This window comes from Gossypium hirsutum, chromosome A04 (genome assembly GCF_007990345.1).
Source record: "Gossypium hirsutum isolate 1008001.06 chromosome A04, Gossypium_hirsutum_v2.1, whole genome shotgun sequence".
Lineage (NCBI taxonomy): Eukaryota > Viridiplantae > Streptophyta > Magnoliopsida > Malvales > Malvaceae > Gossypium > Gossypium hirsutum.
The window spans coordinates 86,295,429-86,320,433 of NC_053427.1; the positions used below are offsets into that span (position 1 = coordinate 86,295,429).

The window sequence follows — 25,005 nt, forward strand, 5'->3', positions numbered from 1 at the left end:
AATAAAAGAATATTCGCCTTTTATTCTTTGAAAAAAAATCATTTTGGTAAATTATAATCAAGACACCCACCAACTCTCCAAGAGCTATAACTTGCAATAAATCCCACCGTTGAGAAATTAGCCCATCACTGCTTGAAATATAAGTAAAACACAATATATTTTAATTTTTATTTTAATTAATTTTTTATTATTTTAATTTTAATTTTAATATAATTATAATAGCATTATAAATATCGAAATAAATCAATATGAATAACCGCCGTAAATTTTTAACCTGTAAATTAAAATAGCATAAATATAATTTATTTGGACCGATTTTTTTATTTTTTTTCTCAGCCATACGATTGGATGGGCTGGCATTGAGAAAGATAAAGGTCAAATTAGTAATATCCAGATTTTTGTACGACCTTGTAAAATTCTTACTATAAAGAAAAAGTGGAATAAAAATTTAACTAATATATTGAAAATAATAAAAATTGGAGGGTTAAAATGCAATTTTATCATTATACTAATTTGTGATTTCATAAAATTGAAGGGACTATATAAAGAATTTTCCAAATAAATCAGGCTAGGTGCATCCAAAGGAGAGCCAAAATCCAAGGGCAACATGAAAATCTTCAAAATTTGTCATTAAGTCCTTTAAATTTTAGTTAGTTGTTTACTTAGTTATTCAATTTTGAAAATTTTTCATTAAGACTTTTAAATTTTTAAAATTTTATTTAGGCTCTCCAAAATTTTAAAAATTCTAATTAAGCCCTAAAAGAGTTTTAGAAATTTAACTAAAACATCTAAAATTTTCGAAAATTCTCATTAACATTTTAAAAATAAAAAACTAACTAGACCCTTATTTAAAAAAAATCTCATTAAAGCCCCAATTTTTTAAAAAATAGACCCTCTAAAATTTTTAAAAATTTTAATTTAACCATTCAAATTTAATACCACGTTCCACCACTGACTAATAATAATTTATTCTAATTTGAAATGTTGATATAAGTTGTACTAACTTAATTTTACATTTTAAAAAATATACGAAATAAACATAGCCACGTGCACGCAAAGGAGAGCAAAAATCCAAGAAAAAGTTTTCAAACATAAATGATTTTGGATAAATTACAATAGAGGTCATTCAATTATGATTTTTTTTTGTCATATAACTATGAAAAATTACAAATAGTTGTCCAACTATTCAATTTTGTTTGCTCAAATAGTCCGATTTTTCCTCCACGACAATAAGAGACTAAAAGGTCGACTACTTCAGTTCATATTTCAAAAATAGATAATTTTGTATCTAATTGTATGAAAGCGGGCACGGATTTATGAAGAGGGGATGTTGTGCGAGTATCTACAGAACCTAAATTATCAACGGGCTTCCGAAGCACGTTAAAAATTTATCCTAGGGTCACTCCGCCGACTGGAACACTTAGAGGAGCTCCCGTGTCAATCACTTCCATTCCTCTCATTAGACCATTTGTAGCGCTCATAGCTGCAGCTCTAACTCGATTATTTCCTAATAATTGTTGTACCTCACAAGTTACATTAATTTGTTTATTGGTGGCATCTCAACCCTTAACTACTAGGGCGTTGTAAATATTAGGCATCTTGTTTGGGGAAAAGGCTACATCTAGTACTGGATCGATGATTTGAGAAATTTATTCACTAACTGATTAACGTAAAAATGGAAATATCCAAATGTTCAAGATAGTTAGATGACCAAAAAAAGATAAATTGAATAGTTGAACAACCATTTTACAACTTTTCATAGTTAAATGACTGCTAGTGTAGTTTACCCAAATATTTTTTCTTTAGACAAAACACCAAATAAACCTGGCCGGGTGCACCCAAAGGAGAGCCAAAATCACAATGGAACTTTCCTTCACTGATTAAAGCCTGTCCCATTTCATTTTTTTTATTTTTAATATTAAATAAAATTTAAATATTTAATAATTTTATGTAAAAGTAGGATAATTATTTAATAAATAAGGAAAAAATGTGACAACTGTTTTATTTTTGTATTTTTAATTTTTAAATTTTTAAGGAAAAAATGAATCCTTTTACTATATTTTTTGGGACACATATTACGTCTTTAAAATTGGAGTCTAAATTAAGTGGGAAGGGCCTAAAATGGAAAATTTCTGCTTTAAACCCCAACATTCTTAAAATCATAGGTGGATTTATGGTAAAATTATAGTTTAACCCCTTAAAAATGTTAAAATTTTAATTTAATCCTTTTAAAAACCTTAAAAATAATAGCTAATGTAAAGGTGAAATTATATTTTCACTCTAATGAAATTATAGAATTTAATCTTGACCCACTTAAATTTATTTTTTCACTCTCAGTTATTTAATTACTAAAACACCCTCTCATATACAATTTAAATTATATTTTTATGAGAATATTTTTGTCTTTTTAATATAATAAATTAATAAAAGTTTAATCATAATAAGATTTGAACATGCATGATAAAATATAATAATTTTATCATTATAATCAAATCATCAAGCAATTTTTATGTAAATTTTTAATAAATTTATTTATTTCATAATTATATTTCACCCACTTCGTGAGTGTGACATACTATTATGTGTATTTTTATTCCTAACAATTAGATTCAAATCTCTTTTGGAAAATTGAAAATTATAACTTAAATAAAAATAAAATTCAATTCAATTCGAATAATTTAAAATTTTTAACTTTAAACTGCAAATCAGATCAAACAAAAAATTTTAAAGGTAAATTACACTCGAAGCCATTAAATTATTAATAAATTTATATTTTGATTTTGGTTCGTAGATTTATAACTTTCAATACTGTTTTATAAAAAGAAAACTAAATTGTACAAGAGAAAGGGAAAAAGAACTTTTGATTGCTCCAGGCGATACGAATAGAGAAAACTATACAACAACAATTTTGACAACTCAATGACTTAAATGAAAATTTTTAAATAATTCAATCACCGTTTTATAAATTATTAAAGTTGAGTCATCAAAACACCCTAATTTAAATACCAACTCAACCGAAACTGTATCATGTTTAATGAATCTATCTAAAACCAAACTCAACATTACAATTTTAAATCAATTTCCGATGATTTGCAATTTTTTAACTATATTTCGTACAACCGGTGATTGGCCTCCGAGCTAAGCTAAGAACCAAATACTCGGGTCATTTCGGGTCAACATCGGGCGAGAAAGGGAAATTCGGGTTAACAACGGACCAAATGTTATAGGTCGTTAAAGACTTACATGGTTCAGACATGCTTGATTGCTTACAATTATTACACTTTCATATCGGTTCTCAAATCCCTTCCATATCTTTACTTTGGTGTCTCCGAAGCCGCACAAATTTATTCGGAATTAACCCGACTTGGCACCAACATGAAGGTTATCAATATCGGAAGCAGTCTCAAGATCGATTAAGAAGGTTCAAAATCCGGTAACTCGGATCTTTCCATATCGTATGATCTCGAGGAATACGCTTCTAGTGTTGTGAATGCGATTCGAGTTGTTTGTGATCATAAATCGATCAAACATCCGATTATTTGTAGTGAAAGTGGGTGAGCCATTGTTTCTCATCATTTGTTTTTGATATTCAAGGCAAAGTCTACAACCGATACAACACCATTGATGAGCCAAATTAACCTTCCTTTTATCGAGCTGTCCGAGGATGATCGTACTGATTATTGCAACATGAGTGATGCAACAACGAGACATGTTTGTTTTATGCTAAACAGTTGAAACAAAGCTGTGTCGAACAGTTTAAAGAAAGGAGTTTGGGGATCAAACACTTGGCTGCTGTCGATGGATTATTCGACTTGGTTCCAAAAATGATTGTCGGATCCGAACCTGCTAGGACATATTTGGTGAACATTTGGATTTTCACTTCGATCTCGGATTTTTGGAGCGTTGCTCAGATTTTTTCCTGTTGTCCCCACTCATCGATTGGATCAAATGCCCGAAGTGAAGGCTATTTTGTCAGATTTCACTTGCGATAGTGATGGGAAAATCGATAAGTTCATTGGAGGTGAAACCAGCTTGCCTTTACACAAGCCGGGTAATGGCTAGTACTATTTAGGGAGGTGCTTGGGCGGGGCTTACGAGGACACTCTTGCTGGTGTCCACAACCTATTCGGCGGGCTAAGTGTTGTTGTAGTATTGCAAAGCAACAATCCACATAGCTTCGCAATAACACGTGCAATGCTCGGCCCATCATGCGCGTACGTCCTCTGAGTCATGCAACATGAACCCAAACTCATGTTCGAAACCCTCAAGCACCGTGATGTAGAATTTTGCAACATTGATGACGATACTTCTTTAGCTAACACCGACACTCTTTTTTCCACAACATGCCTAACCGAATTAATTAATTAAACTAATGTCAAAACCAATCAACCCGTCCCATCAAACTAAACCGAAAAATTAAATGGATCAATTTTTTCGATTAAAACCAAAAATCACACTCTCAATTAGAATAGTTTGGACAAATTCGAGAGACAAAATCGAAGCGGAGAATCCATTGGTAGGAGTAAAAGTTGAAAATTGAAAATTGAAATACCCTTCTTATTGAGTTTTGCCATTTTGATTCAATGGGCCTCTAAAGTAAGCCCAAAAGTAGTCTAATATTGAGATTTTGCTTTGGGCCTATTTGCAAAACATAATAATCTTTTATGGACTACGCTGTCCAAAGAAAATTTTCTTTTCTCAGTAATTGGCCCAAATTAGAAACGTGGCTGAATATTAATGGTAATATGTAAAAACCTTAAGATACACTGCATCATAGGCGATTCTATCCCCCATATTACGTGATCTTTTCATCTTCTCCACTCTTCTATTTTTGCTTCACCGATCAAATTTACCTCTTAAAGAAGTCGCTGATTCTCTCAGGTTTTTTTTTTTAAATCAATTAATTAATTTTCTTCCAATTATGCTTTTTTTATCTGTTTGAATGGTTTTTTTATTTAGATCTATTCAATTTTGCCCTATTTTTTTACGATCTTAAACCCTAAATTCGGACCCCTTTTTTTCCCTTTTCGTTTACGGACGGAATTTACTGATTAGCAACTGAAATAAGAAGAGGAAAAGTTTGAATCATTGTTAAAAAATTAGTTCGTTTCCATTCAGAGTTTCTTTCTTTCTTTTTTTTTTTTTTAAATGATGCACTTTTGATTCTAAAATAGAAGGAATTGTGGAAATTGTGCAAATTAGTAACTTTTTTTTTTACATTTTTTTAATTTTAGTGAATTAAGTTATATGTATATTAATTTGAATGATCGTATCTTTTTCTTGTAGGGAACTTGAACAATAAGTTACTTGGTTTGACCGTTTTACAAACAATACAAGATGGTGAGTTTTACATTCTCTTTCCCCCATTATTTGGATTATCTAGTTTTAATGAATGCTTATGGGCTGATTTCAATTGTTATTAAACTCAGCCTGTAACTTTGAAGTTTGCGTTACAATGGATATGAGATGACAGTACGTGGTAGTCATTTTTAATTCTCTATGTCGCTCAATTTCACAGTTTTTTGATGGGTACGGTTATCATGGGACATCGTTTGAGCAGAGTTACCGGTGTTACCCGGCATCTTTCATCGAGAAGGTTTGAAAATTTGGATTGTTATTTTTGTATGTTTCAATATCTCGATTTGTTACGAATGTGGTCAATGATTATGGCATGTGGTTGTGATCATTTATTCTTTTTTTGTTGTTTTACTGCAGCCGCAAATCGAAAGTGGTGATAAAAGTACGTTTTTAAGACCTATGGTTTATGGCAATATGTTCCCTTTTTATTTATGTGCAAGTTCCTAATATGTACTTCCTTTTCATTGTTGTTTCAGTTATAATGCCTCCGTCGGCCCTTGATCGCTTAGGTTTGTTGTTTTAGTCGTGGCATTAAATTTGTGTAATTTGTTGTTTCAGATTGTATTTTTCCCTTTGAGCAAATTAATCCCTATATCTTAAATCAAAGAACAAACTAGTCCTTTTTGTTAAAATTTTCATCCATTTCTACTTTAAAAATTGGTGTGGTTGACCAAATAACCAGACAGTTACACATGACACGTCATGTGTTCCTCGTTTTGATGTAGAGAGACCAGTTTTTGACAGTAGAAATGGATGATATTTTTAACAGGACTAGTTTGCTCATTTTTTTTAGTTGAGGGGCAAAATGCAATCCGACTCTTACTATAAGGGCCTCTATGGTTCTTTATCAATTAGTGTTGGTTCTTCCTAAGTCATATGGAATGCTAATGTGTTAATAAAATTATGCAGCATCTCTGCATATTGATTATCCAATGTTATTTGAGCTTCGGAATGATGCTGCCGAGCGTGTCTCTCATTGTGGAGTACTGGAGTTTATTGCAGAAGAAGGCATGATCTATATGCCATATTGGGTAGGCAATGCATCTTTCTGTGTATTTATGCTTCGAGTTAGGAGTATTTGCATATTGCTTTTGGTCTGCCTAGATCTAAGAAATCTACTTATCTGATTTGCACCGTTTTGTTTTTTAATGGTTTTCGTGTAGATGATGGAGAATTTGGTCCTACAAGAGGGAGATATCGTGAGGGTGAAAAATGTAACTCTTCCAAAGGGAACCTATGTTAAATTACAACCTCACACGAAGGACTTTTTGGATATCTCAAACCCAAAAGCTATGTGAGTGGGTTATTTTTTGAAAAACATTCACGCTTGATTCTTTGATGTTTGATGTTCAGCTAAGAAGTCAGTTTTCAAACTCGAGACATATGTTATCATCGATTCATATACCGTTCATAGATGTTGGCAATGTTTTGTGACTCAGCTTCTTGTGAGCCAAACAAATTTCTGTGTTCAGTGATGTAGATTCTTGAATCTTTTCCCCGGTTCATCCTTATAGATGATTTAGGAACATGGGTCCTTGAATCTGTTTCCGTTGATTTAAGTGTCTCACTTTTCATTTATTGTGCAGCTTGGAGACAACACTGAGGAATTATTCCTGTTTAACCACCGGGGATAGTATTATGGTGGCATATAATAATAAAAAGTATTACATAGATATCATTGAGACGAAGCCATCCAATGCAATAAGTATCATCGAGACAGACTGTGAGGTGGATTTTGCTCCTCCGCTGGATTACAAGGAGCCGGAACAGCCTGCTGCACCAACTTCTTCGAGCAGAGCGTCGTCTCAAGGTGAAATGAAGGCTAACAAATTGTGCTTAACCTTCATTAACCATGCTGTTTATCGTAGAGCCAATTTTTCTCCTGTTTTCTTATGCTCGTAATGTTCTTTGTTCGTTCAGTTGAAGAAGCTCCTGTTGAGACTGAACCAAAGTTCAGCGCCTTTACTGGTACAGGAAGACGCTTGGATGGGAAGCCTCTGAAGCTGCAGTCTCCAGCAGCTTCTTCGTCTGTGTCAAAAGACAAAGGACCTGCTATTTCTAATGGGAATAATACCCGACCTTATTCGGGATCTATTTCACAAGCTACTGCAGGCCAGGCTCAAGGGAAACTCGTTTTTGGATCACATGTCAACCGTTCTAAGGATACAAAACAGGTACTCATCATTTCCGCATGATCTTTCTTTTGGCAATTTGCTTTACCGTTACCCATCCTATCTTTACTGTTATTCATCTAATTTTGCAGGAATCGGGAAAAGAGACTAAATCGGAGCAGCCTGAAAAGAAGGAAGAGCCGAAGTTCCAGCCATTTACAGGGAAGAAATACTCTTTAAAGGGTTGATTATATTCATCCACAGTTCATTTACCGTGCGTTGTTTCGATACAGGAAAACACCGTAACCATACTTCGGACATTGTATTATCGAAAAACTAAACTGTAGGTTCCCGTGTCAAAACGAAGTGATTCCGTTGTGAATTTTAAAATATTTCAAAGAACAGAAAGAGAGGATTCTACACGCTATTATTTTGCATTTTCATTTGATAACTTTAGAACTTTTTATCTTCTATTATTTGATGATATAGGCTGTTGATTTCTGGAGCTCCATTATCTCACTTCTGTAGTGCATACAGTATACTCCTCCGAAGTGTTTTATACCCATGAACTAAATATGTATCGAAACAGATCGGGGGTAACACAGTTCAAACAACCCCACCCATTGTGGCATATGATATGGTACCACATGATTCGTGGCGAATTGCACTGGATATGTACACTACTAGAGCTGTTGGTCAGGTCGGCATGATATTGATATTGATATGCTTCAATTATGAGCTTAAATTGCAAATGGTTGATCCAAATTTCTGAGTTGGTTTTTTTTTTTTTGAAATTTTTTAAAATGTTTATATTATATTTAATTTAATATTTTTTATTTATTAAAATTTTGTAGATAGTCATTTAAAATTTTTTAATATTTTACATCAGGGTAAACCATCAAAATAGGTACTTTTATTTTATTTAGGTTACATTTTAGTCACTTACATGTAAAATGTTACGTTTTGGTTATTTGCGTTATCGTTTTATTACATTTTGATCATTGAGTTGTTAACTGATGTTAGTCGTGTAATGACAAATTGATGTGGCCGGTTATTTCATCATATTAAACTAAAATTTTATTTCAAATTGCACAGCTAGTCCTTGTACTTTTATTTTTTTAACCATTGTTTTTCTTTATTTTTCTTCTCTTCTTCTACCCTTCTCTCTTCTCATATTCTTCAATGCATAAGCATAATCTTTGCCCTACCAAATAAATCAAGTATTTCTTTCACATGATTTCTACATTAAATTTTACTCAAATCGAATATCAATCATTCTTAATCATATCTCAATTTGAATATAATATAATTTTTAAAAATAAAACTAAATTTAACTAATCAATATAAAAAAAACCATATCCTTAATCAAATCTAAACATAAATTGAATTCTTTACACTCAAAAGTAATTTTTTTACTTTTCCAAATTTTGACAGAATCGTGTAGATTATTCATTTCCTTTTCTTTTATTTTTTAACTAACAAAATTAAGTAAACAATAAAATTGATCTAAACCTTTTTGGATATTCCTAAGAAAGCTTGATTGGAAATCGAGCATGGAACCAAACTGGTTTCGGTAAAGTTGAGCGTAAGTTTTGTATGGTGGTCATTTTAGTCATTGAGAATGTTGAGCTCGTTTGACAAATTCGTGAAACAACATAGTCTCGAGAGGTCGTGAATGTTGTAGGTAAGGTAGATATAGTGGTCATGGGGGTTGGTTAGGAAGTTGAGGGAATGAGCTCAAGAAACTTTGTTGAGGGTGGACCGCCATAAGTCACGACTGACGAGGTCTTCAAGTGAGGTAAGCTTGTGGACTAGGTCATTGAGAGATCCGAAATGGTCCGTCAAAACGACAGTGGATGATGAGAGTTTATAACTGTAGGGTGAGAATGTGCAAGGTAAGTTTTATTTTGGTTCCTGCTTTTACCTTTTCTTGTTTCAGAAACATAAAAAAGTTATGTTAAACGAAAAGGAAAACATAGAAACGTTACGTCAAAAGAAATATAAAGAACAAAGGAAAACAGAGGGAGAAGCAAAAGAGAATAGAAAATAAAAAAAATTAAAAGAACATAAAAGAAAAAAATTTAAATTGCTCAAAACAAAAAAAGGGACCAATTGTATAATTTAACCTGATATTTTCGTTTGAAATGATTATTTAATGTGTCATGTCATGTAATAGCCCGATTTAGGCTTAGTCGGAACAGTGGTTTCGGGACCACAAATCCGACGAAAAAAAAAATGTAATGGCTTGAATTTTCAGAGGTGTCGGAACGGTGATTCGAGATCACTAAATTCGACAAATGGGTAGAAAATATTATTAATTTAGTAAGTATAAGTTAAATATGAAGTTAGGAAAATTTTTGAAATAGTGAATAGTGCACTAGAAATAAATATTAAAATAATTAGAATCGAAATGAGGTATCAAGACCTCGGGGATTTTAAACTGAGCCATAAATATTTTTATAAATATTTATGGAGTGTTAAAAAGTTAGTATTAAAGTTTTGTTAAGAAATTTTAAAGTTCCGATAATTAATTGAACTAAAAGGACTAAATTGTAACAAATGCAAAAATTTGGGAAATGATTAAATAGCTTAAATGATAAAAGGAATAGGGCTTAAAAGGCAAATAGACCCAAGGTCTATTTGGGCTGGACGGCAGAGGCATGAAATCAGCAAGAAAGTAAGGAGAATTAAGGGCAAAATTGGAAAATTGCAAAATTTGCTTAATAAAGTTAGGACCCAAGTGGAATTATCTAGATTTCTCTTCATTTTTCTGAATTCTCATAAGCTAAAACACCATGGAAGGGCTTCTTCAAGCTGGTTCTTCATATTTTTATTACAAGTAAGTTCAATTCTTGACTATCTCTTGAAATTTTTGTATTTTTATGACTTTTACAACTAGGCCCACTTGTTAAATCCATTAGTTTTTGATTTTATGAAAGAAGTTAAAAGTTGATATGAATATGTGCTGGAAGTATATGATGATTTAGCATGAAATTAGAGCTTTAAATTGTTCATATGCTGATTTTATTGAAAGAATTGAATAGAAAGTGAATGTTTGGGACCTAATAGTAAAAGAGTTTGAAGATAGAGTTATATGTGGAAATTCTGAATTTCAATAGTTGTGTAACAACTTATAATGTCTAGTAAAGTACTAATTGAGAAAATTAGATTAATTGAGGGGTTAATTGAGAAAGGACCGAATTGTATAAACTGTGAAATTTGGGGCAAAATGGAAATCAACATTTTGCACTAAAGCAGTTTTGGACAGCAGCAGTAGTGTAACTTTGAAAAATCACCAAAAATTGTATAGATTGAATTAGAGGATGAATAAAATATGAAACTAAAGCTTATTGAGTCTAGTTTCTTATAAAGAAATGATGTGAGCAATGGAATTGTAAATCATGAGATATAATAGATTTTGTGAGACAAGGTCAGAATGAATTCGGGTTCCCCTGTTCTGACTTTGGAAAATCATTAAAAATTGTACAAAAATGATTATGAGTTATAGTTTATATGGTTAGAATCCTTAATGAGTCTATTTTTAGAAGAAACAAGCTAAAACATCATCCGAATTCTGTACAATGAGATAATTAATTTTTAGTGAAGAGTGGTCGGAACTGTCAGACAGCGAAACAGGGGAAACTTTAAAGAATAAACTGTACTATTTGGCTGAACCAAAAATTATGAAAATTTTATGGTATGAAGATATGTGAGTCTAGTTTCAGGGAAAATTAACGGATCTTAATTTGGAGCTCTGTAGCTCCGGATAAAAATAATTTAGTGACTCTGACTCGGATAAACAGCTTTGAATATACATGTTAGTGAATATTGAAATTATGGTTAATGTTGTTTAAGTGTGTTATACACATTAAGGATGTGGAATGGAGAGGAGGAGGAGGAAAATTGGGAAATATATGAATGATTCGTGTATAAATGGTCATATGTTTGATTATAACTCATAAACGATGAAATATGAATGATGCTTATTTTTGTGCATTATTGATCATGGTTTAAGCTCATGTGTGAAAATAAAGTTTCATAGTATGTGTGTATGGTATATTCAGTATATGATTTGGCATGAAATAATACCATGAATGGTTTATGAATTAACACATGTTGGTAAGCCTGATATATGAATAAATGATCAAATTGAGTGGAACGCCGGATTTGAGTACTTCTGATCAAGTGACAAAGTGATAAGTGGTAGCTTTAGCTACACTTATCTGATCAAGTGACAAGTGGAAAGTGATAAGTAATAGCTTCGGCTATACTTATCTGATCAAGTGACAAAGTGATAAGTGATAGCTTCGGCTACACTTATCTGATCAAGTGACAAGTGAAAAGTGATAAGTGATAGCTTCGGCTATACTTATCTGATCAAGAGACAAAGTGATAAGTGATAGCTTTAGCTACACTTATCTGATCAAGGGACAAAGTGATAAGTGGCTACACTTATCTGATCAAGAAACAAAGTGATAAGTGGCTACACTTATCTGATCAAGAAACAAAGTGATAGGTGGCTACACTTATCTGATCAGGGACAAGTGATAATTGATCATACGTAAGACCATAGTTATACTATGGCAAAGTGAAAGTGAAGTACTCAATTTTCCGTGACCGTTCCCTAATTTGATTAAGGATGGTAAGTGACAAATGGGCCCAAAAGAATTAAAATAAATGGATAAGTGGTAGTGTATTTATATCAGGACGATGTTGTTATTCAAACTAAAGTGATATTTTCATTGCTAAATTGAGAATTTCATAAATGTGTTATTGAATGGTATAATCAATAAACATTGAGTTAAATGGTAAATACGTATTAGTTTTGAATTTGGTGTCATTGAATTGTACGTGAATTAAATGGAAATTGCTAGTGATATGATTTAAATTATGAGCATGAGAAATTGCGAATTGAATGAAATGGAAATGAAGCATTAAATTGCATGAGTATGTATCGGGTCTCGCAGGCCCTAATTATTATGATTATAATATTTTGAGGATATATTGTGAAAAGTTATAGAAACATGTTAATTATTTTGAAAGTTTTAATTTTGATGAAATTTTATAACTCGGTTAAATACGTTTATAAGTGTATGTGTTTTGGTAATGCCTCGTACCCTATTCCGGTGTTGGATACGGGTAAGGGGTGTTACATGTCAGCTTACTGTTTTACCTTTAATGACAATTAACGGTTTAGTGACCAAAATATAACAAAACGATAACGTAAGTGATTAAAACATAACATTTCAAACATAAGTGATCAAAATATAACCAAAGACAAACAAAAGTAACTATTTTAATAGTTTTCCCTTTACATTATAGGTTTAGTCTTTGTGGTATAAATTATATAATATATGAATAACAGTGAGTGTACTTGAAAGATTGCTCCATTATAGAAACTTGATTAAATTAGTCTTTCTACTATTAAATAGATCAATTTAGTCTTTGCACCATGAAAAACAATCAGATATGGTCAAAGAGAAAAAGTTAACATTTACTAATATTTTTAAAGTTTTTATGGTTTTATAAATAGAATCTTTTATATGGAATTAAACAACAACAGCAAAAAACAATTTTTAAAGATATTTTTATATCGTAAATGTTGATTTTATTATAATTTGAACTTATTTATTTCTTTTTAATAGTATAGGTAGTATAGGTGCTAAATTTATCTATTTAATAATAGAGAGACTAATTCAATCCGGTACTATAACTTAACATATTTTATTATAAACATAGAAGACGGGTTGGATTAGGTTGGGCCTTAAATGTTTAAGCTCAATCTTGGCTCGTATTTGAAATGGGTCTAATTTTTTGCCCTAATCCATTTTTCGGGCATTACATTTTTTTCTCGAATTTTCTCAAATTTCAAGCTAATTTTTAAACTTGTGCGGATAACCCGACTCATGATTTCAAGGACAGCCGAGGGATTGTGCGGTGGAGAAGCTTCAGGGCCTTTTCCTTGCATTCAGCACCAGGAGTAACCATGCTAGGCTTCGAGAGGATGACCTCGACATCACATTATTCTCAGCAAGGTAGAAGAAAACCTCGGGCCGTACCTTCTAGGCTACTTTGAAAGTCCTATCCATTCCAAGGTCACCATCAAGCAAGATTTCTAGTTCCACAATCGGCACCAACCCACTGTCCTGTAAAAGATTTATATTATGATTGCATGTGTTTATCACAATTACAAACATAATGAATGTTGTTGTGATTCTAGCATATAGTAATTAGGTTCGCTTTCGATATATGTATTTTCGTTTGTCCACTTTAGTCACTAAATTTGGATTTTGTCAAAATTTAATAACGTGACCAATGTTACTAGAACCAAATCAAGGAAAAATAAATTTTTTAATAGAAATTTACAATTTTTGTATCTTTTTCAAGAGGAACTAATTTACTCGTTTTCAAGATTGATAGTAACCCAAAAATTATTCATACCAATTTATTATTCGGCTTATTTAAACTATAAATTTTAACATCCTGAACTTGAAAATTTAATTAATTAATTTAAATTAATTTATATAAATAAATACTTCAACTCAATTAATTCGAAATTTATATTTGGGAATTCGGACATTCTTTAGCTTTGTTGTTTAGGCTTTTGGATAGAACACGACACAAGATACTTTACTTACATGCAAAATTCATATTTATGGATAATTAGGTGCTAATCATCTGTCCTTTTCACTAGATTTTCATTTTAGTTAATAGGGTTAACTACGCACAATGTCACTAAATTATTAATAAGTTTACGTTTTAGTTACTCAACTTAAAAAAGTTACAAAATAGTCATCAAACTATTCAAAAGTTTTTATTTAAGTCACTAGGCTGTTAAGTTTTTTTTTTTAAAGTCCGACAAGCGAGCTCTAAATGATGATACGATGGATCAGTACCCATCAACGAATATAACAACATACCTCAGATCTAAGTCAATCTGACAGTCAAAGTCGAATATTGAAGAAGAAAACTGTTTGGATTTTGGTCTGCAGATTCATGACATTCAAAACTGTTTCATAAAAAAAGATTAACTATAAAAGAGAAGGAGAAGAAGAGCACCGTACAACAACGATTTAACAACCCAATAACTTAAATAAAAAATTTAAAATAATTAAATGATCATTTTATAACTTTTTAAAATTGAACAACTAAAACATAAATTTATTAATAATTTAATGACACTGAAAATAATTTACCCTAATATTAATCTTTTTGACCTTTTGTTAGCTACATAAATCAATCAACCAAAAACATAAAAAGTTACAAGGCAGCTCATTTCCAATCCAGCCAAATCAAGCAATAGTCCAAATTTATGTCATAATTTCGTAGGGACAAAATGAGTGGAAAACGATTGTTCTGACCTGTGACCTTTATATATGAAAAAAATAAAAATTAAATGGAAATATCAAATGATGTGGCACACACATGTTAAAATGTGACAGATTACCTTTACACGTGGCCCACTATTGTTACTATAACTGTTAATGGGTTAAATATCCGAGAGGTCCTTATATTATAGAACCGAATTAAATTAATTTTTTTTATTATTAAATAGATTAATTTAATTTTTATAGTACTAAAAATAATTAAATAAGTTCAATTTATAATATGGTTTAATATTTATTATATAAAAAATACGTTGAAATTTATTTTTTTCAATTGCAGTGCAATTCCATCAAAAGATTTTACTTACATAATCATAAAAATTTTAAAAATATTAACTTTTTTTTAAGCAGTAAATGATTTTTTGTTAGAGATATAATGATAAATTTAGCCCTCAATGTTTATATTTTTTTTGGTCAATTTGGCCCTTAGTCTTTTCAAAAAAAAGTCAAATCGCCTTTTTTAACGGAAATACTGACTGAAACATTAATTTTTTAATTTTGTTGGTGTGGCTACTCACATAATAGTCCATATGCACATTATGCTAATAACACCAGTTGTTTTATATGTCACGTCAATAAATAATTCAAAATTATAAAAAAAATCAAAATCAAAATTAAAAAAATATAAAAAGGTCATAAAAAAAATTAGCATAGAGTACATGAGAATTGTCATGCAAGCTGCTATGTTTGAAATTTTAACATTTTAGTTAGCATTCTCGCTCAAAAAATCATTTCGACCCTTTTCCAAAAGGTTAGTGGTCAAACTTGATTCTTTTTAAAAGGCTGTGGTCCAAATTTAGCTAAAAAAAGGAATAATGGTAAGGGCTAAATTTGACATTATACCTTTTTTTAATAGTAAATGTTAATCCTATTCCAATTTGACCATATTTGATTTTCTTTTTAATAGTATAGAAATTAAATTGATCTATTTAACGGTAGATGAATTAATAGTATAAAAAAGGGACCTTTGAATATAAGGTTTTTTATTTTGAATTTATTGAAACTTAATATAACTAAAAAAATTATAAAAGGGAATAGCAATATTCCATTCCCAATCACCAATTCATTGCTTGAATAATAATTTTGCATATGAAAAGGGTGATTTTACCTTTAAAAGAAAAGAGTAGTTGAGACAAAAGAGATTGCTCAAGGCTTTGTTTTAAATTTCGACTTTTGAGAAATTTGCTGTTTTAGGAGCTGGAAATTGTCATATATTTTCAACATATAGTTGTTGGTTAGTTCAAACAAACCCATCTTTAGGTCACTGTTAATTTTGGACCCATGGTTACGTTTTTTTTTTCCCTATTAGTAAGCAATATATTGGTGTCATTTAAGTTCATTTTACAGTTTAATTTCAAGATTCGTAGGTCATAATTACTTCTTTTAATAATATCATTTCCCATTCAAATAGATATATGATTTTGCGTATCCAAGAATTATACAACCGTAAGTGGAGAGTGCTCATAAAGCAAGTACCTAGAGAGGTAAACTCTGCTACTGATACTTTAGCTGATTTGATGAAAGAGGTTTGATAGAAGTTTTTGGTTATCCAATCTTGATCTTACTGTTAGCTCGTAATTAATGCTATTTATATATTGTTACAAAAAAAATGTCGTTTTCAAAATTTGAACTTATATTTCCCTTAAAAATGTAACATGCCTTAGTAAGCATTTTTGTGTTCATTATTATGTAGAAAATTGGATAAAGGGAGGTATATGGGACATTTGATAGACATATAATAATGAAATTACTTAAATACATAATATATTCTATTTTAATGATTTTGGGAGTTACGAGTAGTTAAGTATCGGGATAGATATTAAATGCGTACACGAATTTTTATTTAATATGTAATTTAATATGTGAACTTTGATTTAGTGCAATTATATACATAAAACTTAAATTATGATTCATATATAAAATTTTAATTTTGATTCAATTGTACTCAATTAAAGAAATAAACACATAATTTTATTTTCATATTCGATTGATATAATTATTTGTGTAAGTAAAATATAAATGTAAAATTGTGTCGATTCAATAATATTGTTAGGAATTTGTGAAATTTAAATTAAATTAAAATTTTATGTATAAAATTATATAAAATCGAGATTCATGTATAGCATTCCACATTTAATTAAAATTAATATATTATTTTAATATTTATCTATTTAAGTATAGTATATAAGAGAATTTCTGTAGGATTATTCATTATATTATGATGAAAAAAAAGTTCATGAACACATAATCAAATGGTAGATCTCATGCAATCAACTTAAAATATAAGAAATGCATTCAGTTGATGGGTCAACGATGATGTTGAATTTTCTTTTGGTGGACGCGGTTGCAGTGGAACAATCACTTCCACATGCAAGCTTGCTGGATATTGAATGCACTAGGGCAGGTATGTTAGTTAACACATCCATCAACTTCAGTGCACCCTCACTCGATGGTGGCCCCACCGGCACTCTTTTCTGCTGACATAGAATTGACTTACGCTCCTCATCGTCCTCGCGTCACCAACCCGTTTTTCCTACGTGGCAGTGGCACCGAGTCACCCACGTGTTAGTTTAAAACATTAATTTTTTTTATTAAAAATATCAATATTTAATTATATAAACTTTTTATAAATATATTTTTATATATTCTTTCTACTAATATCAAGGAATTATAATCATATAATATTTATCTAATTAACATCATTAATATAAAATTGATAATTTCGGATTTTTTCTAATATAATATCTAAAATTTTCTTAAATAGGAGGATAATGCGTCGTAGTATTGTAACGCCCCAATTTTCGAGAATTCTGTGAATGTTGGCATAAGTTTAATTATGTTAGTGGGCCTCTAGAAGGCCCAAGCTTAAGATAGAACCCGACAATTTTAGTTAATTTTTGTTCTATAAGAAAAATGGGGTGAAATTATGAAATAAGACCTGTGTAAAAATGTTTGAGAATGCTATATGCTAAATTGAAGTGGCCAAACAAATAGGAGTGCAAAATAGGAGGATTTGCATGACAAACCTCCCATTTTACATGAAGTGGCCGACCATCATGTTGTTGAAGACAATATGTACACTTGATATCCATAATTTATGATACAAGTTGATAAAAATTGATAATGGTTTAGGTAAATGTTCCATGATGGGCATTTCATGTCTTTTGTATTAAAGAATTAAATGGATGAAATATGAAATTTTATTAAAAGAAAAAGGGGTGAAAAGAACAAAGTTTTGTCCATCTTTATTCATCATAGCCGAAAGTTAGAGAAGAGAAAGGAGAAGAGAAAGCTCTTGAATGTTCGGTCACTTGGGGAAGAAAATTGAAGGTAAGTTTATGGTAGTTTGCTTCTATCTTGATGTTCATGAGTTCTTATTGATTCTACCTTAACTCTTGAAGCATATTTTGGTTTTTAGTTGTGATGTGAGCATTTAGTCATGAATTAAAATGAAGGAAATGGTTGTTCTTTCATGTTCTTTTGATGAAAAATGGAAGATAGGTGAAGTTGAGCCAAACAAATGAGCATGCATGTGCCTTAGATGCTAAGGGGAAAAATCGGCTAATATGTTGTGTTTTAAAATGATGAAATGGAGATTATACTTAAGTAAAATCATAGATATGTGATGATTGATTGGTGATATACATGTTTAAATAACATGCATGCAAGTTAGGTGTGTGAAAGAGTGATTTGGTAATAAATCTGCTTGGAACAGCAGCAGTAACGTGACTTTGGAAAATCACCATAAATTGTGGGAGATGAATTAGAAGCTGAATAAATTATGTAATTAAAGCTTAATGAGTCTAGTTTCAAATGAAATAAATGAGAACATATTTTGAATTCTGTACAATGAGAAATCTGATTCGTAATGAAGAGTGGTCAGATTAGTCAAACAGTGAAACGTGGGAAACTTTGAGAAAAATATGGTATTGATTGGCTAAACCAAAAATTCTGAAAATTTTATGGATAGAAAATATATGAGTCTATTTTCAGGGAAAATTAACGGCACTTGATTTGGAGTTTCGTAGCTCCATTTATAAATGATTTAATGACTATTGCTTAGGAAGACAGCTTGTAGTGAAAATATGATTATGTGGTAAACATTGACAAAAATTTGTTAATGAGTTGCTTATTAATTTCTTATAAGCTTACTATGATCTGTAGGTGTGGTTGGCTGAATATTGTAAGGGTTTAATACGTAGTTCGTATTTGAATAGTTAGATTAACGTGTTAGTAATCCAATTGTAGGCAGTTCGTGTGTGCATATCGTCGCAAACAGGTGTGTAACTAACACCCACTTTCTTAGTCTAGATCAGCAAAAGTCGAAAAGCTGAAATGCCGAAAACCGGTATTTTGTAGATTTGCGAGTGTGCGAATGCTCATGAGGTAAATCGATTAATGTTTTTGGTAAGCTGCAATGTTTGGACTGCAAAGTGCATGATTTCTATGCCCTCGATATTTTTGGGCTTAATGGGCCAAAATTGGAATGATGGGCCAACTGGCCTAATTTGGTAAGAACCCTCGGTACGTGATTCTGTTAGTACGTGAAAGGTAGGAATATGCATGAAAAACCCTAAAATAGATAAATTACTGAAATACCTTTAAAAGTAGAAATTTTACAGTTTTACCCCTAGGAGATAAATTACCGAAATACTCCTAGGGTTAAATTGACGTAAATGCATGTTTGACTATTTTTATTTACTGCATGCCATGTTGTTATTATCTGATGCATGGGACTGGAATATTGACGGAGGAAGTACTGAAAGTGACTTGTCCACGTACTGGAGGCTTTGCCTCAATTTACTGTTAACTGAGCAGTAAGGATGCAACTGTGGAGTGTTGGGCTGGGTGGGTTGAGCTATTCCCCACATGGAGTGTATGGCTGGTACGGGTGGAGTGTAGTGGTTGGTGGGTTGAGTAGTCTCCCCAAATGGGCTTGCATATGTTATTGATGTTGCATGTATTTTGAAATGGGCCTATGGGCCATATTGTTATCTGAATAAGGGGCTAAGGCCCAGTTTATTGTAATCTAAAAAGGGCTCTGGCCCAGTACCACTGTTACTTGAATGGGCTTAAGCTGACTTGGGCTTTGAATGGGTTTTCCTTACACACTGAGTTTCCAAACTCACCCCTTCTTTAACCTTGCAGGTGAGCCTTGATGTGGGTGACTTGGAGCCGGAGGGGATTCAGAGTGGCCATGGTGAATACTTTTGGGTTTGAAAAAAAGACTGGTTTTCTTAAGTTATTTTTAATTACTATTTAATTTTTGGGTTGTAATAAGGCCATTTTAACTTTATTTTCTTCTTTGATTTTCTGGGATTATATTATTTTAAACAACTTTAAATTGATGGATAATAATTCAAATGGGCTAGACTTAGGGCGTGATTTCAAAACGATATTTGTTTTTTTTTTAAATAACACGACGTCACGAATACTCGATTTACCAAAGATAACCACTCAAAGAAATTTCAACTTGTTATAACCAAGTGTGGTAATGGATGTGGACATGTCTAGGATTGGATCCAATCGGAGAGCTTGGTACTTAAGCAGCCTTCATCGCTCACCTCCTCTGTTATGGATACCTACTTGGTGCCCAGCTTCCATTCATTTGGTTAGTTTAACAAAAGTCGGCTTTTAAAACACTAAAAAGGGAACACGGGTTTTTGACTTCAATGTGGCACGTCGGATTCAGCCTTAACATCTGGGCCGGGTTTGGGGGTGCTACAAGTATACTTAAATTCACGTCTTCAATACTATAACAATATCGATATCAACCGAATTAAAACTCAATCGATATAACATCTCAATTAATCACGTTCTTTCCTCGTGGAAGGATGATAATATTTGACTTGTTCTATTGTTATATTTCTAATGTCTCGATTAATCACACTTTCCTTGTAATGACATGGGAATATTTGACTTATTCTACAAATTATAATATTAAAGGATAAATATCAAAATTATACATCAATTTTGATACAAATTGCAATGTTATACATTAATTTCAATTTGATGTATTTACATACATTATGATTTTCTCTTAAATAAAATTAAAATATTTCTTCATTAAGCGACTAATTATCTTTTTCAATGTTTCTTTCATTGAAAAACTTCTATCAAGTGTTTTTTTTTTAATATTTGTTATAGAAAATTTCATTAAAAATTTTAATGGATTATCAAACTAAGGATAAGTTGGATCTCATTTTTAATATCATTTTGTATGAATTCGTTGTTAAAATTTATTATAATTTAAATATGTTAAAATTATTGTATAAAAAACTTTTGTAATAATAACTCTAATTTGCACTCAATTGAATATTTAAACTTTTTAAAATACATAAAAAAGATTGTCAAACTTTTTCAAAAGAAGCAATTAAGCCCCTTCTTCTTTTTTTGCACTCAATTGGGTATTTAAACTGTTAAAATATATAAAAAAGACCTTTAGACTTTTTCAAAAATAGTAATTAAGGCCCTGCTTTTTTTTATTGCACTTAATTGTCAAAATGCATTAAAAATGTGATTTGACCGTAAACTTTAACAGTTACTGTTAAAGTTAATTGACCGTAATTTTTTTTAGTTAAAGTCATCCCATGTCATAACCACGACATGACATGTAGCAAAAAATTATAAAAATTATTAAATTTTAATAAAAATATAAATAATATAGAATGTTGTAAAATAATATAAATTTTATAAAATTTTATAAAAAATCATAAAAATCATAAAAAAATTTATAAAATACATCAAAGGTTAACTTTAAAGTTGACCGTTAAAACTAACAACCCCCGTTGTTGTTTTTTCAGTTAAAGCAGTTGCGCAACACAGTGTGACATGTAGCGAAAAATAATAAAAAATAAAAATCAATAAAAGTTATAGAAAAATTATAAAATGTTTCTTTTGGTACAATAATTTTTATAATTATTTTATGACATTTATATTTCTCTACTTTTTTATCATTTTTTACGACTTTATAAAATTTTATATTTTTTATATTTTTTTATCGTTTTTATAAAATTTTATAATATTTTTCTAATTTTTAATAAAATTAAATGTTTCTTATATTTTTATTAAAATTTAATAATTTTTATAATTTTTATAAATTTTATTGATTTTTATTTTTATCATTTTTTGTCACATGTCATATCGTGGTTGTGACACGTAATGGTTTAACTGAAAAAAATTAGAAGCTGTTAGCTTTAACTGTCAAAAGGTCTTTTTGATGCATTTTGGTAATTGAGTCCAAAAAGAGAGAGAAAGAGAGAGAGAGAACGAGCTTAATTTATTTTTTGAAAAAGTTTGAAGGCTTTTTTGGATATATTTTAGCAGTTTAAATACCCAATTGAGTAAAAAAAAGTAGTGGCTTAATTGATTTTTCTAAAAAAAATATTTTTTTTATACATTTTAAAAATTCAATTACGTAATTAAGTGGAAAAGAAAAACTTAATTATTTTTTTGAAAAAGTTACATGAATGCAAATCCTAATTGTTGAAATGGATATGGTCCATGAGAATAGGAATCACAATGGTGAATTGGCGTAAAGGTAGTTACATAATTGGTTGACTCGTGAGGTTTTGCAATGTTATTAAATACAGCCAATAGCCACGTCCTCCCCACGACGCTCCTCCACCATTGGACCTCGCCTCCTCAATCTTTGCATATACATACCATGTTGATTTTTCCTACTTTTTTAATATACCAAACATTATTATAAATCATTTATTACAAAAAAATATACCAAATTAATTTTAGTAATAATTTTGGCCTTCCAAGCATTGTCCTATCTTGCCATCATCTTCCAACCTCAAAAAAAAAATGTAATATTTTCATTCACTTTAAATAAAAATAAATGTTTAATTCACGATTTGATTTTTAAAATATATTCACTTTCTCACTTTAGTGTTGTTGATACGAGTTACCAACAAAAATATTACGATGGAGGAAGTGAGGTAAGGCGGAGAGCTGATGGAGTAAGGGATAGAAGGAAGGAGATGTTATTTGAGGAGAAGGATTTAGGGAGTGAGAGGAAGAGGGAAAAAAGTGATGGTTGTGATGGAAAGAAGAATAACTCCCATGCCCTCATGCACCCAAGATTATATAACGGGTTGCCCTCTGTCTAGTAGTGTTGTGTGGAGGTCTATACGACGTCTTGCATGGTTGTGCAAGTTGGCTAGATGTCAATGCTATTACTGGTTGCATGGTTGTCTCGTCTATGGCATGGGTTACCTTGCTTTAAGACCTGTATCATTAAGGTTGTACGAAATGGTTAAGCCTAAGTGGTCCCATGAGGGGCGAGTTGTGGAGGGTAAGTTGTTGGCCATCCGTAGGCTAATTCACCAAAGGGTCCACCAATGGGCAACCCATGGATCATTCGACGATTTGCCATGTGTCCTTCATTGGTAATGGTATAACAAGTACCTTTTTGATTAAATTTGGTATATAAAATATTTACTCAATAGTTTTTGTCCAATTTTTAACATTGTTTAAAAAAAGATATAATGCTAAATTTAACCTCTAATGTTGATCTATTTTGTCACCTTAGCTCCATTTTTTTTATCACTTTCACTTCAACCTTCAACATTTAGTCAAATTACTTAGTTTTGGACGGAAAAGTTAACTGAACTATTAAAATTTTAATAACATTGACATGGTAGTTTGTACGACAGTTTGCTTGTACTTCATTACCGACATGGACAATTTTTTAAAAACCTTTTATGAATATTTTAAAATTTGTTAAACTTTTAAATAGTTATTATTATATTTTAAATTTATAAAGTACACATGAATTATCACGACAATTCCATTAAATTTTCAAGATCCAACTAATTTTGTATTCAGAAACACATTAACTAATTTTCAAAGGTTGTAGCCAAAGTGATTAAAAAATAAGAATTAGAACCAAGTGACAAATGTGTAAACACTAGGGGATAGATTTATCATTATGACTAAAAAATAGTGGTTGTTTTAAGTAGTTTAGCCATTGAATGCACGCCACGTAGCGTTTTTAGAATATATATTATCATATATAAAGTTAAAAAAACAGAAAAAATATTTAAATCCATAATAAAATATAAATAAAAAAATTACAAAATATATAATTTTTAAAAAACATAATATAGAAAAACAAATAAAAATTAAAAAATTTCCTCAAAAAATACAAATTTAAAAATTTTAAACATAGAAATAAATATATAAAAAACTAGTATATGTTAAAAAATAAAAATAATTTTCTTTCATCAAATATATAAAATTTTAAATTATAAAAATAAAAAAATTAAAAACCATAAAAGTATATGAAAATTCCAAATGTATATAAATTTTTATAAAATTATCAAATATATAAGTTTTAAAAAAAATAAAAAAATCATAAATATATATAAAAAATGTTGAAATTTTTAACAAATACGTAAATCTTAAAAAATTATAAAAAAATATAAGCATAAATATAAAAATCTAAAAGCATTTATAACTTTTTTAAAACAACATATATTTGACAAAAGATCGACGTCAACAGCGTTTTGACGATTGATAAGGGAGTCGGGTGAACAGTTGAGTGATCGTGCGACCTGGATTGCGTTGGAGGGACGTGCAAACAATCGGCATGTAACGATGCTGGGCAGATGGGGTGTGCCGATGAGATTATTTTTAAAAATTTTTTTTAGACATTTCTAAATTTCCAAATGAGACTAGGGAGTGTAAATTTTTTTTGAAACAAATTAAATATATATTTTCGATTTTTTTTAAATTTGAGAAATTTTCGATATTTTGAAATGAAGTGAGAGTAAGTAAAAAGGAATTTTAACAAAAAAAAATCCAATTTAATAATAATATTCTTTATTCCTTTTTAAATAAAAATAATATATATATATTCAATAGCACCATGAATTTCTTAATTTATATATTTATACATATTTTTATATATTTATTGCTATTCTATATTTTTTAAGATTTATATATATTTAATTAAAATCCATAATATATTTTATTAGTTAAAACAACCACCAGTTTTTTTAAACAGTGTTAAAAAATTGAAAAAAGAACAACAGAAAAAAGAATGGTACTAAAATAGAAAAACGGATATACATTAAGGACCAAATAGTAAATTAAGCCAAAAAAAATTTTAAAATGAATTTAATTATTATTCAAACTAAAGT

At 30.3% G+C, this 25,005-nt stretch overlaps 1 protein-coding gene, 1 long non-coding RNA gene and 1 pseudogene across 4 annotated transcripts; all 3 read left to right on the top strand.

Annotated features, from left to right (window-relative positions):
- Positions 1–1,164: 1,164 nt before the first annotated feature.
- LOC107948090 (arginine decarboxylase-like) lies at positions 1,165–4,368 on the top strand (annotated as a pseudogene).
- Positions 4,369–4,765: 397 nt separating this feature from the next.
- On the top strand, positions 4,766–7,896 carry LOC107949091 (ubiquitin fusion degradation protein 1 homolog). Of its 3 annotated transcripts, none has more exons than XM_041111650.1 (10): positions 4,766–4,881; positions 5,287–5,340; positions 5,519–5,596; positions 5,716–5,740; positions 5,835–5,867; positions 6,268–6,389; positions 6,522–6,652; positions 6,945–7,168; positions 7,279–7,532; positions 7,622–7,896. In XM_041111650.1, exons 2-10 carry the CDS (start codon positions 5,338–5,340, stop codon positions 7,715–7,717), a joined length of 966 nt encoding a protein of 321 aa, XP_040967584.1. In that variant the 5' UTR covers positions 4,766–4,881; positions 5,287–5,337; the 3' UTR covers positions 7,718–7,896. The 3 variants fall into 3 exon arrangements, with proteins under 3 accessions (XP_040967584.1, XP_040967586.1, XP_040967585.1); XM_041111652.1 differs by having other exon boundaries at positions 4,779–4,881; positions 5,430–5,596; XM_041111651.1 differs by lacking the exon at positions 4,766–4,881 and adding an exon at positions 5,080–5,102.
- A 2,325-nt stretch (positions 7,897–10,221) lies between these two features.
- On the top strand, positions 10,222–13,845 carry LOC107949393 (uncharacterized). The gene is made up of 2 exons (XR_001697732.2): positions 10,222–10,308; positions 13,392–13,845. It is a non-coding gene; the product is annotated as an uncharacterized lncRNA (long non-coding RNA).
- Positions 13,846–25,005: the final 11,160 nt, after the last annotated feature.

What these genes read in the sequence shown, in the direction of transcription:
- LOC107949091 (XM_041111650.1), top strand. An exon ending in ATCTCAAACCCAAAAGCTAT is followed by an intron (nt 6,653 to 6,944) that starts GTGAGTGGGTTA and finishes TTTATTGTGCAG; the next exon opens with CTTGGAGACAACACTGAGGA. An exon ending in GTTCTAAGGATACAAAACAG is followed by an intron (nt 7,533 to 7,621) that starts GTACTCATCATT and finishes CTAATTTTGCAG; the next exon opens with GAATCGGGAAAAGAGACTAA.